General features: G+C 43.2%; 1 protein-coding gene across 2 annotated transcripts in view; it reads right to left on the bottom strand.

Moving 5' to 3' along the window:
* Nucleotides 1–3,838: 3,838 nt before the first annotated feature.
* The window catches only part of ATP10B (ATPase phospholipid transporting 10B (putative)), a 204,224-nt gene continuing 188,108 nt past the window's right edge, over nt 3,839–19,954 (bottom strand). For both annotated transcript variants that reach the window (XM_020809289.3, XM_020809288.3), the window contains 5 exons: nt 17,244–17,444; nt 11,020–11,100; nt 10,808–10,912; nt 9,485–9,672; nt 3,839–5,673 (listed from right to left, as the gene is read on the bottom strand). In XM_020809289.3, the coding sequence (XP_020664948.3) occupies nt 5,187–5,673; nt 9,485–9,672; nt 10,808–10,912; nt 11,020–11,100; nt 17,244–17,444 (1,062 nt within the window). In that variant the 3' untranslated portion in view covers nt 3,839–5,186. The remainder of the gene's footprint in view (nt 5,674–9,484; nt 9,673–10,807; nt 10,913–11,019; nt 11,101–17,243; nt 17,445–19,954) is intronic.

Raw genomic sequence — 19,954 nt, 5'->3', positions numbered from 1 at the left:
TACCCTTCCTGTTACAAGCCTGATGATTTATTCCTCCCCCAGTGACTGACGCTGACATGTTGTGTTGAAACATTTCACTTTGGATTCGTTTTGACCTATTAATTTTTATGTGCCTTTGCTAAAGACTGGAGAGAGGTGCCTTGCATCGTTGACATGATGATGTATTAGAACTGCAGGGTGGGCAGTTGTAAAAGAGAACAGCATCTCTGACAGCTGTGTAGAAAAGGGCGCTCTTTTGCTACGAGCTGCACCCACTTTTGTATAAGGCTGCCTTGCCTAGCCCTGAACGGTCTGTGGAACAAAACATTGTGGGTGGATACACCTTTGTGCTCATGAGAGTGCCTCTGATACTGGATGAAGGGAATGGAAGTTTTGTTTCTCTGATGCCCCGTCCAGCTCCTATGACATCTCGTATGTGGTTCCGGAAGGTTGTGCAAACATCTGGAATAGCGTAGGAGGTCAAGTTGAGGGCTGCAGAGAGACTTAGAGAAAGCTGCTCTCTTGTTTCATCGTGAGACTTCCACTAGATCCTGGTTCCCTCTGGAAATGGAAGGAGCCCATCTGGATCCCACCCACAGGGCGTGTTGGAGATCAGAGAACACAACTACCTAGCATTAAGTTAGGTAGTTAGGTAAGGTATAAAGGTAAAGGTTCCCCTTGACATTTTTAGTCCAGTCATGTCCGACTCTAGGGGGCGGTGCTCATCCCCGTTTTCAAGCCATGGAGCCAGCGTTTCTCTGAAGACAATTTCCATTGCCACGTGGCCAGCGTGACTAGGGAACACCATTTTACCTTCCCACCGAGGTGGTACCTATTTATCTACTCACATTTGCATGCTTTTGAACTGCAAGGTTGGCGAGGAGCTGGGACAAAGTGACGGGAGCTCATTCCGTCATGCGGATTCGATCTTACAACTGCTGGTCTTCTGACCCTGCAGCAAAGGCTTCTGTGGTTTAGCCCACAGTGCCACCACATCCCTCCAAGGTAGTTAAGTGATACACGCCAAAGGATATGTAAATTGCATGTATGTCTGTCCTACTCTATTTCAAGCCATCTGGTTCTCGTTCCCCAAAAGGTTCGTGCAACTTGTGCTAATAATGCACTGAGAGTTTGTGGTGAACTGTTGAGCGCATCTGTTATTCAGGAGATGTTGGCTTTATGTTTCCTGCCTTGGCATATTTTGTGGTCCAACTCTCTGTGGTGCCAAGCACTGTTAAATTTTGTAGCACTGTTAATTCTGCTTGTATCTTGCTGCGATAAAATGTCACTAAGCAAAAGAGGAGTAGCAGTTTCACTGGGATACCCATTAACTAAATAGCTTGTGCCTGAACTAAATAGATCTGACACGAGCACCAGTGTAGGCACTTAAAAATGGCAGCTGCAGCTGCATTTTGCTTTTGCCTTTCTCTTTAAAACTAAAACAAATTATCCCAATTTTTTACTTTGTCCATCTTGTTTGAATGAATAGAGTCTTTGCCTTATGAAATTGTAAAAGAAATAGGCATTTGATTATGGCGTTATTGAAAAAAATAAGATAGAATTAAGATAGAGCATTTCTGGAGCATCTTTAGTGAAAAAGGGCTTTACCGATCCTTCTCGTAATCATCTTCTCAAAGATTCATTAGTTTGCTTAGTTTTATATAGGGAACTCACTAGATACTAGTGTTGTATTTAGAAGCTGGTAGCCCTTTTTTTTTCTCCCACAACTCGCTTTGACCTGGGCAATCAGACTCACAAATTAAAACCATATTTACCTTCCAGTGACCAATCATAAAACAACACCAGCTGGGATGCAAGATACGGAAATGGGTGAAAACACATTCTGTGCTAATCAGTGCTTCCCATTATGTGTCAACTGTAGTTTGTAATTTCACCAGAGGCAGAAATAGTGACATATGCATTTAAGATGCTACACCTTAGACGTGGCTACTTTTACTTGATGAAGCAGTGGCAGGAGTGACTTTTAGTGAAGAAGTAATGGGAAAAAATAAGGGGTCAAATCCCCCTTTTTCTTCCTACAATGGTCCCTTTGAAGACTCAAGTTTTCCATCACAAATAAAGGTTTGGAGCTCCTAGCTGGAAGAAAACTTGAGTCTGGGAGCACTGCTGTGGTAAAAGTAGCTGGTATTGCCTTTCAAGCTGCCTTGGGTCTTTCTAAAAAGAAAGGCAGGCTAAAAATATTTTAAATAAAAAAATAAAATAAAATAATGGTGTTATGCCAGAAAAACAGCAGACTTAGCTCATGGACTGAGTTGGAAAACATTTTGAGGCATGAACAGGCTGGCTTCTGAAAGAACTGCTCCACCTTTGACCATTGTATAATTTTAAACCATCTTGCAAAGAGGTATATGGGCCCCCGTGGAAATGGGCTGTTTGCAGCTTTTATAGACTTAAAGTCTGCCTGTGTTTCAAATCCAAGAGGAAATTTATGGAAAAAACTTTATTTTTTTCTAGATTGACAAAAGGCTTTTTCAAAAGCAGTCCACAATTAGGGTAAGATGTGGAATGGATGGAAATCTGTCAAACCCCATTCAGGTGGAGAGGGTTTTTTCCCCCCAAGGTTGCACATTGGCGCCCACACTGTTCAACTTATATCTTAATAACCTCTCCAAAAGTTGTTTAGCTCCTGAATATCACTTCCCGAAATTGGCTAAAATCAATGTACCCCTCCTACTATTCGCAGACAATGCGGTTCTCATGTCACGCTCGGAAATTGGCCTTAAACAAATCATGCATGCCTTTTTGAGCTATTGCAGGAAAAATTTACTAACAATCAATTTTGATAAAACCAAAATAATGGTCTTCTTTAGACATAGTAAAACCAAAGGTTGGGTTATGGAGGACTAACGGATAGAATAGATAAAAAAATTCAAATATTCTGGGAATTACCTTTTCACACTCCCTCTCCTGATCCTACTACCACAGACAAACAACAGTACAGGTGGCCAATAACACAAGTAAACTATTTAGATGATTTCACTATGTTCAGGGTGGGGAGCTGATATCTCCAGCCCTAGAGATAGTCAAGCATAAAATCCTTGCACAGTTGTTGTATGGTATTGCTGTTTGGATTAAGGCTTTTAACCCGTCCATTGAAAGCATTTTATCAGATACGTTACGATCCTTATTTGCCATGCCAAGATGCGCCTCTTCAGCCGGTCTGCGGCTCGAAGCTGGTATGCCCTCAGTAGAATGTCAAACGTGGCTAACATGCATTCTGTTATTGGTTAAAGGTGGTCTATGCCCCAATAATTTGTGGCTACCTATATTATTTGCTGAAAGATGTCTTTGCCAGCTCATGGCATAAGGAATTTACAGAAAAACTACATCTCTTAGGCTTCTCTATGGATTTCCTACTGAGACAGCCTCAAGGTTGCATTAAACCAATACAGTACAGTACTTATACAACGTATCAAAGATATAGACCTTCAGTACTCTCTAGTTTGTGCAGACCACTGTGTTTTGGCCTAAATTTTAACTTCCCCAAGCCAGCTAACTACTTATACCAAATTGGAGCACTGAGATATCACTTTGCCTTTTCAAGGGCTAGGTTTAATTGCTTTCTCTCAGCCCTTTAAAAAGGGCATTTTAATAATACCCCATATTGTGAAAGGATTTGTCCCTGTGGGAAAGAAATTACTGAGACCTTGGCGCACATCATTTTAGAATGTAGCCTATATAGGATCGAACACATTCAATATCTTGGTTCACTTATGACTAAATGTACTGGTCTACCCCCCCACAAGTTATTTGAAGTGTCTGTTGTCTAGAGAGAATCAAATAATTATACAGTTAGTGGCTAAGTTTTTATTTTCAGCTATAAGAATGTGCAAAATGCTATAGCAAGATTCTTTATTATATTATGTATTTATTTTATCTATTTTATCTTTGTATGAACGAGTCTATGACCACACAATGAAACTTACTTGCTAATAAATAAATAAATAAATAAAATGATGGTATGGAGAGTTAATGTGAAATGCACTCCTCCTCCTCCTCCTCCTTTCAGCTGCTTTGCTCAGAAAATGACTTTTCTTTCCCAATGCCATTTCACAGAGAAGTAGAATCTTGATTTTTAGCTTATGAAGCAGAGATAAAATCTGTAGCTCCACTTTAAATCCATTAATGGGAAGGGATTGGAATGCACATCCATGATCATCATCATTCTATACACTTACTCATATTGAGGAACCTATCTGCACTCAGTATGGCATCTCCTTATTCCCCACTTTCCTGTCACCTGCCTAATCATCTTTCCGGCTTAGTCAATGTGACTGGTAGGAAATCAACAGGTTGACTAGTAAATCAACAGAAGCTTAACAGTTGGACTTGAGCCACGTGAACTCTATTTAAAACAATGGAGATTAATTGGTTTAATTTTGGGGTTCAAACCTTATTCCTTGAGTTTAGGAGTACCTTCTTTGAAATCAGTGGACCTTACAGTCAAGTAATTTTTTCCCCAATCTGGGTATTGGTGGTTATGCCAAACAAGTTATCTGCTCAATAAGTTACGAGTTGTAAAGTATGATAATAATGCATATATATATATATATACACACAGACAATTTAAAAAATATTAATATTATTTTGGATGTTGACTTGCAAAATATTGAAGCTACAGACTTCACAGCAATGGTTTAGTTCATTTGATGTAGTGTTTTTTTCCTGTAAGATGTTGCATTTAAAAAAATTTCTGGAAATATTCTACAATCGCAGAGAAATGTATCACAATTATCTTACAACCGCATGGCTATTGGTGTGCCAGCTCAGGCATAAGGCTTATGGTGATAACTGACATGATAAAGATAACATTCAGGAGTGACTCATTATTAGTGAAAAAACAAAATTCCCTCCTCAGGATATATTGTCAGTTTTCAAGCAAATAGTGCATTTCATAGTGGCGAAGCGATGATGGGCTAATATTTCTCCAAGCCGTTTGGAAATTTCTCTTCCTTAGAATAAATACACTTTGGCTACACCTGAGCTATGTCACATTGTAAAGACAACATACACAGTCCCAATAGGCTGCTGAAATTATATCTTAGCCTTTTCTTTCCGGAAGGCACTGCTATTTAATATAAATAGCAATTCTATTTTCCTTCTGCTACCTATGCTCCCTTTGTGGGAGGCAGATGCTGTTCAGAGATGCAATTATGTTTTCCTCTCAGTCAAAAACAAAGGCTCCTTCATAGAGTTACAGCACTCACGGACCTCCGATGGCTCTTTCGATCAAAACGTTCAGTGTTCTTAGGAGGGAAGCCAGAGAAAAGTTTGCCAGATGTGCTTTGCCCAGGAGAGGCTGTTGTTGACAAGAAACCTGTGGTGGTGGAGGCCTTGTCTTGAGCCCACCTTTTGGTGAAGTCATTGCTTTCTCCATTCAATATCTGTTCTTTCAGTGTTGCCTGCTCAGGAGGGTAGAGTCCCTGGTAATCACCACGGTTAGAAAGCATATGTTCCCCTGTTGTGTAATCCCCTGGTGTGTAATCAGGCGATGCCACACCTGTGTTTGCAATGGGTGGGTCAGGATCATCACTGTGGACTCCTGGGCCTTGTTCCCTCAATGTCCACTTCTGTACCTCCAAGACCTGTTGTTCTTTAGGGAGCTTGTCCAGCTGTTGTGCTTTCACAGTGTGAGATGCATTGATGGTCCCTTGTACAGCCAAGATAAGATACCTTGGAAAAGCAAACAATAGCAACAAAAAAACACTTCAGTAACTATTTCATGACAAACAAGCCTTCATTCTTTTAGCATAGTTTTGCTGCAGAGGCCTGATGAGGTGTAATGCTTTTATCTGATTTTAAGTACAGTAAATTTTTTTGGGGGTGGGTAGCATATGGACTTTATACTCACACCAGACCTACAACAAAGATCCCTTTCTACAGGTGGCATGAAAGGATCAATCAAGTTCTCAGGCATTCCAGGACAGGTGGGTGGGCATGTCACTCATATCCTAGTCAGGTGTGTTGGGGAAGCAGAGAAAGGGGGGGAGGAAGCCAATATGGAGACATTCTTATCATATGCTAATGAATGGACACAAAGAAAGCAGAAGGTAGGACTGTGCTTGCAAGTGAACGGAGATTCTGGGAAACAATCTTTCAGTATCAGCCCCCTGCTAGCTTGTGCTGCACTGGCTACTGTCCAAGGAGGACCAGAGAGTTCCAGATTCAAGTCCTCACTCAGCCACTAGGTGATTTGGAACCCAATGCTATCTTTCAGGCAGCTGTGAGGATAAAAAAGAAAATTTAAAAAAAAGAGGTCAGGAGAGACAACCAGCTGTTATGACTTGAGCTCTCCAGAGGAAAGGCAGGAGATAAATATGAATAATAGGAGGCCAGGTTAGATAAGGGACTGATTGTTAAGAGACATGGCTCTAAGTACTGCAGGCTCTATGTGGAAGGAGAAATTTGCAAGAACAGACCAGAGCAAGGATGGTGAGATCCTCTCCACTGACTGCCAGCTGATCCACATAGTGCAGGATATCTCTTGGAAGAGGGCGATGGAGTAAGGCTCATGGCAAATACATTTCCTACACTGCTTTTTGTGATTTAGATGGGAACCTGCTTGGTAACCCACCCTGGAGACCTTTGGGCTGGGAAGTGAAGACTAATCAGGAAGGAGGTTTTTCTTCATGCAATGAGTAGCTGGGAAAGGCACTGTTTGATTCTTGCTTTAATACCATGGGTCAGCACTGGAAATGAAACCATCCATTAGCTTTCATTAAATCACAGCTCTAGGCTTTGCTGAAATTCGTCTTCTGGTGCTAACAGTCTTATGAACTAGTTTCCAGCACAGATTGACCAGGCCTGTGGGAACACTAAATCCCTTTAGAAATGTAACATTATTTACTTACACTCATGTGGCTGGCCGATCTGTATAAAAAGCAGTTTATAAAATGGCTTCCAGATTTTGTGCTGCCTTGCCTATGTAGGTTTTAAACTCCCCATCAGAGAGAATTTAACTCTTGCGTTCATGGCCTCTAGTCCAGTAGATTCCCTTCCAGGTTTGATGGATAGCCATGTAAGAAGAGTTAGATAAACTCTGAAAGTAAATGATGGCACAAGCAGTTGTTCACCTCCAGGTATGAACAGCACCAAATTCCTAGTCTTCAGAAGAACTAGATTTCAGCTGTCATAGATTCCTGCCTGGCTTCCAGAAGATGATAGATTCTGGAAGGTTGCAAGAGAAGGGGACAGCCTATCATATCTGATCTTCCTCCTCCTGTTTCCCTCAGAAAGTTAATTATATAATTTTCTGACCCTTTGCAGTACCCAGCAAAAGGATGGGTTGGGTTCTGTTTAAGGAACTGCTCAGGCTGATATACCTCTTTCATATGACCTCCACCCTTCGTCCCTGGAAAGGTGACAGGTTGGGCAGATAGCGCCAAAATTCACTGGTTACATGCATATTTATTGTTACTATTAAATTAATATTATATGAATGAAGTGTGTGTTCACATGCTCCCTCCTTTCTCTGACATAGACAGCAGGAGCTAGGAAGTTTTTGCTTCTGTTTTCAATTAAACTTGGTTTACTGTTACTTCTGCACTCCATAAACTCTGGTTAACCAGAACTATTTATTGAAACAAGTTGACTTTATCAATTAAAGTTTTAAGTTGGTTTACTTCAGTAAACCATAGTCATGACAAACTCTAGCAGTTCGTCTGGGTTTGTATGTAAAATAAATAACATTTTATCTTAAAAAGGAAGTCAAAACTTCTGATTGCTTTGTGCCATCACTGGAGGAAGAGATGGGAGGGGGGAATATATGAGATTGAGGTTTGCTTGCAATGACACACTACAGTTTGTCTTCACAGCCCAAATACAGCCATTCACTCAAAGCACCATCTTTTTATCAGTGGAGCCTGGGGTACACAGGATACAGTTGGAAAATGGTGAGAGATGTCAAGGAACGCATATTGTTTTTGTCTGGTAGCTGTTCAACCTTCATACTTTTCAGGCTCCTATAGCACTCAAGTCTAGATAATTATTTCATAGCAAAAGGGCTGATTTTTGTTTCTATAGGAAACGAGCCCCAAGGAACAGAATGCCATGGAAACAAGCTTGAACCTTCTTTTTGTGAATTCGCCCTCGAATGAGTGTGTGTTTATGATGAGTAAAGTAGGATATATGAATTGTAAGCCTCCCGAGTAGGATGAACAAGAGGTTCTTCTTCTCAATCCTTCAGAGATCAGTGCTAAATGGAGATGCAGATACTGCACCTTCACACAACAGCTAAGGCCTGTTTGATGTCTGGGAAAAGTTTTGAGTCCTGACAGCTAGTTACATTCCTATTGCAGCACTGAAGAGGAAAGCACAGAGGGCCTTTTTTTTTTTTTTTTTTGGAAATGCTTAAGGGTTGCCTCTCAGAGACCTGTATTACACAGCACAACAGCAAAGCCTTTTACACTCTGGCAAAGACATATAGACTCGATTCCCCCAACCTACAGAATAAAAAGAGAGAGGGAGGGGAAAAAGAAAGAAAAAGAAATTGGGAGCACATGAAAGGATGTGGGCTGTCAAGGATTTAAATTTTCCCTTCTGAAGGGAAATCACAAGGAACTAGCCCAGTGATGGCGAACCTTTGTGTCCAAACTGCAACACAAAACCAACCACGACTGTCCCGAAGAGTCCCCCTCCTCTGGCCGCACAACCTCCAGCACCTGCCTGGGGCACTCCCTGTTTTGCCTTCGGATGCAGTCCTTAAAGGTGCAGGTGGCAGGAGCCAGGTGTTTCCATACCTGGTGTGTGTGTGTGTGTGTTTTTGTAATGTGGCAGCCATTGCTGTCTTGGCTCTCCCTCCCTTCTTCCCGAAATCCGGGATTGTAGGATGGGTAAGTATTTATCAATGGTGACTTAGTAGGGCTCGAGTGCATGCCAGCGGTGGCACGCGTGCCATAGGTTCGCCATCACTGAGCTAGCCCCAGATTGGGACGGAGGAAGATAAAGAAACAGCACACTAAGGGCAATTCTGCCTAGAACTCCATCTGGTCAGCATGGTAGGTGGGGGAGCACTGCAATGCCAGCACCCTGCAAGAAGGAGCGTTGCTTGTCATTCTTGTTTTCTCCTACCCGAGCCACAGGGGAACAAGACCCAAAGCCAGCCAAATTATTTGGGCACACGAGACAGAAAAATGGCACAAGTAGACCTGTCCCCAGCAGTAGCAACAATGGGATGGCAGCAGATACGTAGCTATGTACAGCCCTTTCATGGCATTCAAAACCTGTTCCCTAAAGCAGCTACTTCACTATGCCTACAGACAGGACTGGTATTTACAGCCTGGGCAGGCATCATCCAGTGATGCATATGACGCACCACGCAGCAGCAGGGGCGTTGCTTTCAATACACCAGCCCCATGGAACAGCCACCCTGGTAAGCCCTTCCGACACACTTAACCCCTTGTGAAAGTCATCCGCTCTCCCCAGATTTTAGTTCCCAATGAGATTTTAATGTGGGTGGTGGTGGTGATGAACCAAGTGTCCAAACCTTGGGAGAAGTGCTGTGACTGGTGTAATGATGCAGATGAAATAGAAACTTGGTTCTGAGAGTTCCTTCTCCGTAATCCAGTAGGGGTTGGCTGGATGATTGCAGACAATGCAGGAAGCATTGTAGATGAGCGAGAAAATAAAGTAAAGGAGAATGCTCCCCATCATGATGATCCCATGGAGCCAAGTCTAGGAACAGAAGCGAGAGAAATTAAGTCAAAAAAAGCTTCACAGATGTAGCCACAGGGCAGGTATCTGGAAAAAGGGATAATTGTAAATCTTGGTCCAGAAGCAGTCAAATTACATACACACAAATGTATTGGTACACATGTATATACATCAGTGAACAAAATGCCATAGCAGTAACCGTGAAAAACAACAATGAAATCTACAGTGAGGAAAGCAAAACCTCAGAATTCATGTTGATATGTTTTTATGAAATATAGCTTCAGTTTTATAGGTACAGTATTTGAGCTATGGTTCTCCAAAGAACTCTGGAGATGTGAGAGTCTCTGGAAATGAAACGGGGTGGAGAGGAAGTTTGCTTTGGCTGCGTTTTATTAGAGGCCTCATTTGAAGCTGAATGTATGCTAAATACTGAATTCTGAGCCATGTTGTAAAGTGTTTACAGAAGCGTTACCTTTCTGATGAATTCTGAACTGTTTATTTATTCTGTGAATGTCATCCAGTTAACCTGAGCTTCAGGATTCTTGCCAACTTTGCTCAAAGCCTTCAAGCTCCTAGCAAGCCTCAGCAGTTTGCTGTATTCTCTGTGGCATTCAACAACTGCAGTGGGGACCCGCAATGAGGATGTTTGTTGATTGTCAGTTTGACTTGTCCAAAAGCAGCTCAAAAGAGAGCAGGAGGGCTGCAGTATGTCAAAGATCCACTGTAGCACATATACATCTCTCATAGGGTATGAACTGATATACAGACAAGTCATAGAAAAGGCACGAAGCTATGATCGTTTAAAAGCTGTAAGTAAATGATTAGTTTAAAAACAGTTCAAACTGAGGAACCTCAGTGGAAAGGATGTATTTATTTTTTTGGTAGGCTCTATGCTGTCTCCAAATGTTGGTATTTGAGCAATTTACACCTTAAACTGTTTTCTATTACTGTACTTGTACAGCAAATTACTGTACAAAAGATCAAGCTAGCCAACAAACAAACACACACACACACACACACACACACACAGCAAGAGACATAGAACTCTGCATATACAAGCCCTGTGTGTATAAAACATGGAAATCTGTTGGCTATAAGCCCTGTTGACATCTGATAGCCAGGTATTTCTGGTGCAGAAGCCAGTGTCAATACATACCCATGTCTGAATTTCTAAAGCTTGGTGAAAGAGAATAGTAAGGAGGGCGACGGTGTTGACTGTTGTCCCAAAGGTGAAAACACCAATATCAGAATCTTGATATGCCTGGAAAATAACATTTGTGGAGGAATCGGAAGTATACTGAGTGCACGTTGGTTGACTGCACTTTTGGTTTCACTAAGGGCCACTCTCAGAATGCCTTAAATACTTACTAGGTAAGGGATGAAGAAGCAGATGAGGCTCTGGTAAAAGGCATCCAAAATGGCGATGCAAAATGTCAGAGGCTTGTAAACCTGTAGCAAATCATGGCACAAAGAGAAAAGAATTGTTCAAAGGCTACACAGTTTCTTGGCATACCAACCAGTAACTCACTATATGGTGGCTTTAGACACGGTATAGCTGTGGTTGGTGAAAGACATTCATCTTATCTCCACTACATAAATTAATGGTGGAACCTGTCAGGGTATGGTATTTTATTTTATTTGGTACTCTCTTCTGTTATTTATATATTTTAAATTATGGCTATTACTCAGTATTGCTACTTCTGAAACTTTCTGAAATTTACCATCCCAAAGAATTGCACACACTTTTTGTGGGTGGTGGTCAATGGCAGCCTTTGTGAAGACAGGAGGGGCTTTATATGAACTCCCATTTCTACATAGTCTGTTCCTACTTTAGTTCCCCTCTGTTTTCCAGCTCTCTCCTCCAGGAGACCAAAGGAAGCAGGAGATCTAAGCAGTGTAATTGACAGTGTCTTTTGTGGTGCTTGTGTCATACCTATAGCGGCAGGCAGAAAGCAAACTCTATAAACCCTGCTTTGCACACCTCCATGGTCAAATGCGCCTTCATGGATTGCTGCCTTGTCATGGCGAAGGGGCTTGAGTAATTCAGAGAAGCTATGGGATATGCTGTGCAGGGACACGCAAGACAGACAGATCATAGTGGAGAGTTCTGACTAAACGCGATCCACCTGGAGCGGGAACTGGCAAGCCACTCCAGTATCTTTGCCAGGAAAACCCCATGAACAGAAACAAAAGGCTAAAAGATATGATGCCAGAAGATGAGCCCCTCTGGTCAAAAGGCATCCAACATGCTACTGAGGAAGAGCGGAGGACAAGTACAAGTAGCTCCAGAGCTAATGAAGTGGTTGTGCCAAAGCCGAAAGGATGCTCAGCTGCGGACGTGCATGGAAGTGAAAGGAAAGTCCAATGCTGCAAAGAAAAATACTGCATAGGAACCTGGAATGTAAGATCTATGAACCTTGGGAAGCTGGAGGTGGTCAAACAGGAGATGGCAAGAATAAACATTGACATCCTGGGCATCAGTGAACTAAAATGGACAGGAATGGGCAAATTCAATTCAGATGACTACCATATCTACTATTGTGGGGAAGAAGCCCGTAGAAGGAATGGAGTAGCCCTCATAGTCAACAAAAGAGTGGGAAAAGCTGTAATGGGATATAATCTTAAAAATGATAGAATGATGTCAATACGAATCCAAGGCAGACCTTTCAACATCACAATAATCCAAGTTTATGCACCAACCACCAGTGCTGAGGAGACTGTAATTGACCAATTCTATGAAGACTTACAACACCTTCTAGAACTGATACCAAAGAAAGATGTTCTTCTCATTCTAGGGGACTGGAATGCTAAAGTAGGGAGTCAAGAGATATAAGGAACAACAGGTAAGTTTGGCCTTGGAGTTCAAAATGAGGCAGGGCAAAGGTTAATAGAGTTTTGTCAAGAGAACAATCTGGTCATCACAAACACTCTTTTCCAACAACATAAGATTCTATACATGGACATCACCAGATGGGCAATACTAAAATCCAATTGATTATGTTCTCTGCAGCCAAAGATGGAGAAGCTCTATACAGTCAGCAAAAATAAGACCTGGAGCTGATTGTGGCTCTGATCATCAGTTTCTCATAGCAAAATTCAAACTTAAACTGAAGAGAGTAGGAAAAACCACCGGGATAGTCATAATCTAAACCAAATCCCTTATGAATACAGAGTGGAAGTGAAAAACAGATTTAAGGAACTAGATTTGGTGGACAGAGTGCCTGAAGAACTGTGGATGGAGGCTTGTAACATTGGCCCAATCCAAAAGAAGGGCAGTGCCAAAGAATGCTCCAACTACTGTACAACTGCACTCATTTCACATGCTAGCAAGGTTATGCTCAAAATCCTACAAGGTAGGCTTCAGCAGTATGTGGACCGAGAACTCCCAGAAGTACAAGCTGGATTTTGAAGGGGCAGAGGAACTAGAGACCAAATTGCTAATATGGACTGGATTATGGAGAAAGCCAGAGAGTTCCAGAAAAACATCTGCTTCATTAACTATGCAAAAGCCTTTGACTGTATGGATCACAGCAAACTATGCCAAGTCCTTAAAGAAATGGGGGTGCCTGACCACCTTATCTATCTCCTAAGAAATCTGTATGTGGGACAGGAAGCTACAGTTAGAACTGGATATGGACACACTGATTGGTTCAAAATTGGGAAAGGAGTACGACAAGGCTGTATATTGTCTCCCTGCTTTTTAAACTTATATGCAGAATATATCATGCAAAAGGCTGGACTGGAAGAATCCCAAGCCAGAATTAAGATTGCTGGAAGAAATATCAACAACCTCAGATATGCAGATGATACCACTCTGATGGCAGAAAGTGAGGAAGAATTAAAGAACCTCTTAATGAGGGTGAAAGAGGAGAGCATAAAATGGTATGAAGCTCAACATAAAAAAAAACAATAACACAAGATCATGGCCACTGGTCCCATCACCTCCTGGGAAATAGAACGGGAAGATATGGAGGCAGTGACAGATTTTACTTTCTTGGGCTCCATGATCACTGCAGATGGTGACAGCAGCCATGAAATTAAAAGATCCCTGTGTCTTGGGAGCAAAGCGATGACAAACTTAGATAGCATCTTAAAAAGCAGAGACATCACCTTGCCGACAAAGGTCCACATAGTCAGAGCTATTGTTTTTCCAGTCGTGATGTATGGAAACAAGAGCTGGACCGTAAAGAAGGCTGACCGCCAAAGAATAGATGCTTTTGAGTTGTGGTGCTCTTGAGAGTCCCCTGGACTGCAAGGATATCAAACCTATCAATTCTGAAGGAAACCAACCCTGAGTGCTCACTGGAAGGACAGATCCTGAAGCTGAAGCTCCAATACTTTGGTCATCTCATGAGAAGAGAAGACTCCCTGGAAAAGACCCTGATATTGGGAAAGTGTGAGGGCAAGAGAAGAAGGGGACGACAGAGGACGAGATGGTTGGGCAGTGTCATTGAAACTACCAATATGAATTTCACCAAACTCCGGGAGGCAGTGGAAGACAGGAGGGCCTGGCGTGCTCTGGTCCATGGATCATGAAGAGTTGGACACCACTTAACGACTAAACAACAAATGGTCACATGTAGCTGATATCTCAAACTAAAGACTTGACTGCTTTCTTATAAGCAAAAGATAAACAGAGGAGGAGAGAACTTAAACAATCCAAAGGTAAAAAAACTGAACAATGGAGTTAAACTTTTGAGTGAAATTCTTTTTTTGTGTGTGTGCTCTAAAATGGCAGTTAAGTACTTAGTGACCAGAACAGAAATGGCTCCATTTCCCCTTCCTCACTGAACCCAGGAGGCAGGAGAATTGTGAGGATGAAAAGACAAGCACTAAGGGAAGCATCCGTCTAATTTGTAGCCATGTTTCTGGCAGGGTTGGCTCACAACCTGCTGGTGACTTAGCATTAGAGTCCTTCTGGCCTTGGAGCTGGTAAACGTGGGATGAATTGCTCATACAATGGAATGGTTGGCCTTCAACAAGCTAGTAGCTGAGCTTAACTGAAAAGGGGCAACTGCAACATAAAGAGGATCAGAATAATAAACAACTTTTCATGCCAGTAGTACTACTCTATTCATAAAAAATAAGAACAGGAAAATTGCATTCAGAATAAAAGAAATCCATCTGCCCTCAAGGAGACACTTATTAGGCCCATAAGAAAGAAACCTAGTTTGGCGGCGGACGAAACTGGTAGTTATAGGCCCGTCGCCAATGTTTCTTTCATGAGCAAAGTGGTCGAGAGGGTGATGGCCGATCAGCTCCAAGCCCACTTGGATGACACAGATGCCCTGGATCCGTTCCAGTCGGGCTTCAGGCCGCGCCACGGTACAGAGACGGCATTGGTCGCCCTGTACGATGACCTGCTGAGGGAGGCCGACAGGGGCAAAATGTCTCTGCTGGTCCTCCTCGACATCTCGGTGGCCTTTGATACTGTCACCCACGGTATCCTCCTGGGGAGGCTCTCCGAGTTGGGAATTGGTGGCCTGGCCCTTGCCTGGCTCCGTTCCTTCTTGGGGGATCGTCCCCAGAGAGTGCAGCTTGGGGAGTTTGTCTCGGCCCTGTGGAGTCTCAATTGTGGGGTTCCACAGGGGTTGATCATCTCCCCAATGCTGTTCAACATCTATATGAGGCCGCTGGGAGGGGTCATCAGGGGATGTGGGGCTTCGTGTCATCAATATGCCGATGACACCCAGCTCTACAGCTCCTTTTCACCAACTGCAGGTGATGCCGTCCTGTCCCTTCAGTGCTGCCTGGGGGCCATACTACAATGGATGCAGGAGAACGGGCTGAGGCTGAACCCGGACAAGCCGGAAGTTCTGAGGGTGGGTGCCCCCGTGGTAGGCAGCTTGGGTGACTTTCTCACATTTGGGGGGGTCACTCTGGCTGCGAAGAGTGGGGTCCGCAGCCTGGGCATACATTTGGACCCGGCCCTCACCAGGGAAATGCAGGTGGCCGCCTTTTCTATCTTTGGTGGATGGCCCGGCTGCGACCCTACCTCAACACGGGGGCGCTCACTACCTTGGTGCATGCGCTTGTAATCTCAAGATTAGACTGTAATCTTGAGATTGTAACACGCTCTACATGGGGCTGTAACGCGCTCTACGTGGGGCTGCCTTTGAGGTTGATGCGGAAACTTCAAGTGGTGCAGAATGCGGCGGCCAGACTCCTCACGGGAGTGAGAAAATACCAACACATTTCTCCAACGCTGGCCACATTGCATTGGCTGCCCATTTGTTTCCGCGTCAACTTCAAAGTTTTAATGCTGACTTACAAGGCCCTAAACGGTTTAGGACCTTGATATTTGGTGGAACGCCTGTTTCTACCAAGATCTACCCGGATCACCCGCGCGAGCCAGGAGGTGAGGCTGAGGAGCCTGACGCCGAGAGAGGCCCAGAAGGAGAAGACACGAAACTGGGCCTTCTTGGCGGTGGCTCCTCACCTCTGGAACAATCTCCCTCCGGAGATTCACGCGGCCCTATGCTTGGGCATCTTTAAAACCCAATTGAAAACATGGTTGTTCATTCAGGCCTTCCCTCCAGCCAACTCTTGATTTTTTTTCTCTTACTTTTCCCTATCCTTTATTTCACTGTAGTTATTACTGAATTGTCACGTACTTACCTGTGTTTTATTGTTTGATTTTGTATTGGAAGCTGCCTAGAGTGGTCTGGTAGTCCAGATAGGCGGGGTATAAATCAATCAATCAATCAATCAATCAATCAATCAATCAATCAAATGAATGAATGAATGAATGAATGAATAAATAAATAAATAAATAAATAAATAAAGTTAAGGTCCTTCTGAGATACTTAAACTGGAGTGTATGTATGTCATGACTTTTTCTTAACATGCTCATGCTGATTCCTTCTTTTTCTTAGTATCATTACAGCTTACTGCATTTCTTTTCCTATTGCAACTGACTGGATATGTTTATGCTGCAAACAGTGTACATTAAAAGAGCATCTGTTTGGTCCTTCTAGAAGGATTATACAGCAAGCTTCATCACCCTCCAAATATCTGATTATAGGGCTTGATGTTCAGCACCTCTGAATGGTACAAGTTGAGGAAGTCTGCATTATAGTCTAGAGCAGTGGGTTCCCAGTCTTGGGTCCCCATATGTTCTTGGACTGCAACTCCCAGAAGCCTTCACCACAGCTGTGCTGGCAAGGACTTCTGATAATTGTAGTCCAAGAATATCTGGTGATCCAAGGTTGGGGAAAAAGTAGAGAAAGAGAGGCTGTTCAGCTTTTTTTCCATCTTGGGAGCTCCCTTCTCAGCTCAGAACAATCCTTCTCAAGCTTCCTTTTCAGAAGCATGAAATGAGGAATGAGAGGAAACGGTTTCACCAAATGGCCACAGCAATTTGAGGAGGGGGATTCTGAGCTAGAAAAGGAAATTTCCATTCAGGAAATAATTAAGCAGCTTGTGCCTGCCCTTCTTCCCCAAACCCTAGGAAGAAACTCAAATAGCATTGATAGTACTATAAGCTTCCTTGGTGTCTGAGCATTACTCATGGTGGCGATCATTTACTTTTGTGACACCAAACGAAAGATTTATAATAACCCACAAATCATACTTGAGCAAGTAGGGTGTACCTCTGAGTTTTGTCCACTCTTGTAAAGTTCAGGCAAGCTTAACAGGGTCTCTGCAGAAATGTCTTTATCCAGGACTCCTGAAATTATTGGTGGCACAGAAGTGAAAAACAGGTTGAAGAAAATCATCTGCCAGTAGTCTATCATGGAGGTCCCAGAGAAAGCGCAGAAGAACTGGTACCAGAAGAGCAGATTGACATAGGCCTGGTGGGAAAATGTTAGAAGGTGATATATTTTCATTGTTTGTATATGTCCTTCATTGCATCTGCATCCACATGCCCTTAGATAAAAGAGTTGAATGCAGATTATGAGCTCTTGGGAGCCAAGTAACAAAGCTTTTGGGGAAAGGATTACTCGTTCCTTTCTTTCTCTGCTACATTTCTCTGCCTTGCCTTCAACTACAACATTCTAATAATGTGTTTGCCCTAGCTTTCTGGAATTCCATATAGATAAGAACTGCTGTTGTGGTGTACACCAGCGAAGCAGAACTCTCCTCATAAAATTTTCCTCACCTGAAGCTAATTTTTTTAACTCCAAAAACATTCAGCCAGATGGAGAAGTAGTCCTATTGGAAGCAGCAGACCCATTGAAATGAATGAGTCTTTAGTATGTTGCGACTGAAGCTTCATTGGTTTCAGTGACAGCATCATCACTGTTACAAGGTTTAGGATTCAGTAACAAGAATTTGTTTGCCATCTGTAATTAGTCTCAGTGTACCAAATGGGTCAGTAGTCACTAGGGGCAGGGTTTGTGTTTGAAAACAAAAGGGAATAAACACAAAAGAGTATCTCATTTTAACTTTTGTGTTCTTTCCTATTCCAAAAAAGTGAACTAATTAAATATAAAGGAGTAATTTAAATGAGAGGAACACAAAAAATTCATGTTTTTCATAATTCTCTCTTTTGTTAAACATTTCTTTCACCCTTTATCTGTCCCATTGCCCAGGAAGAAAAACAGCAACTAGTCATTAAGGTTGTGAGGGCTGTTGCCAGCAGCCAATTAGAAGTTCCAGGAGAGAGGAGCAGAAATTCGGAAGGCTGCAAAGGGACCTTGCCCCAGCCCTTTTTCTGCTGGATCCCTCCCCCCCCCACTGCCCTTTTTCTTAAAGAAGTGGATAAGAAAACGATAAGAGGAACAGAGAGAAGAAGTCTGGGCTGTGTAAAAGCCAAGCCAAGCTTCTTGATCCCATGGGAGCAGTTTTGCATGTGTCTGTTGGTGGTCCCAGCAAAAGCTTCTCTCCCCTGCCTAGTCTAGAATCTTTTCTGGGTGGTGGTAGAAGAATCACTTTCTCCTCCTCATGGGATGCAAGCCTAGACCCATGATGATTTGCTCTTCCTGCCAGCACCCAGACAGGAGCAACATATTTTAGATAACTCACTGTAATTTTTTTTAACTGCAGGTGATCCGAAAAATAGGCGTGAAACTACCTGTTTCACAAGTTTTCCTTTAATGCAAATCCTCACAGTAAAAATAGGACATGGAGCAGCCCCTGGCCTGCAGACTGGCCAGCGCTGGGCAGGGGGCTTCCCACTGCTATCGACAGTGCTGAGGTTAGGGCACCCTTGCACACTTGCTATGTGGAGGAAAAAAGAGCTGCCTCTACCCCAGCAAAAAGAACGCTGCCAGACAGCCAGTGCTGAGGTGGCCGAGGAAACCCCCAGCAGTGGCTGGGCAGCGATATAGTTCTTGGCTGAGGGGTAGCTCCGCTGGCTCTGATTTTGCTGTATGTTGAGTTCTGACTCAGTGCCGTCAGTACCTGAGAACCAGGATAGAAGCCCTGGTGCAGTTTAAAAATGCAGTTAATGCACAATTTTAAAAACCGCACCGAGGCTTGCATCATGTGAAACAACCAAAGTCCTTGTGAAGTGACTTTGAACCTTCCTGAAAGTACTGGGGAGAATCACTGCTGTTCATCATCTATGCCAGCAGTGGTGGCAACAAGGAATCATTTTGGAGAAAGAGGAGTGCCAGGGCTAAGCTGGGCAGAGGTCACCAAGGCTCTGCCTGTAGAAAAAGCGGCTGGGAATAAAAGGGAAGATGGTGGAACCAGGACTCCAGGAAGAGTAGTAGAAGAGAAGCAAGGGAAGATCTGGGCTTTTACACCACTGCTGGCAGTCCCTAGCCAGGGTCAGCCTGTGGAGCTTTGTCTGTGGAGAGGACGAGGAGAGTCACAGTGTACCAGCAGCTGAGGTGATTCTCCTTGACAGTGATCTGCATGGAGCTCAGCCAGAATCCACATGCATAAACATGCTGTTTATTGGTCTGGAGTAGTGGTTCTTAACCTTTGTTACTCGGATGCTTTTGAACTGCAACTCCCAGAAACCCCAGTCAGCACAGCAGGTGGTGAAGGCTTCTGGGAGTTGCAGTCCAAAACTCCTGAGTAACCCAAGGTTAAGAACCAGTGGTCTGGAGGGCTGCTTTGATCAATGAGAGATCTCTTAGTCCCTCTCTTTCTTCCCTTCTTTCCCTCCTACCTCAAAACCATTCTACCTACTTTTGCTCTTTCCTTTCTAATCTGACTAGATTGCATCAGGAGACCCTCCTCCTCCTCTTCTGACACAAAACCATTCCAGTTCTACTCCAGCATGAGAATAGTCCAAGGCTAGCATGAGGTAATGCATGAGTGTGTTCTTTATGGCTTACTTACTAGGGGACAGGAAAAAAATATGAACGAGGAAGACAAAATACAAAACCCCGAAAAAGCTTTCATTTTG

Source organism: Pogona vitticeps, chromosome 2 (assembly GCF_051106095.1).
Source record: "Pogona vitticeps strain Pit_001003342236 chromosome 2, PviZW2.1, whole genome shotgun sequence".
In the NCBI taxonomy this organism is placed as follows: Eukaryota; Metazoa; Chordata; class Lepidosauria; order Squamata; family Agamidae; genus Pogona; species Pogona vitticeps.
Note: the sequence above shows the minus strand (reverse complement) of the source record. Positions and strands in the feature narration are given on the sequence as shown.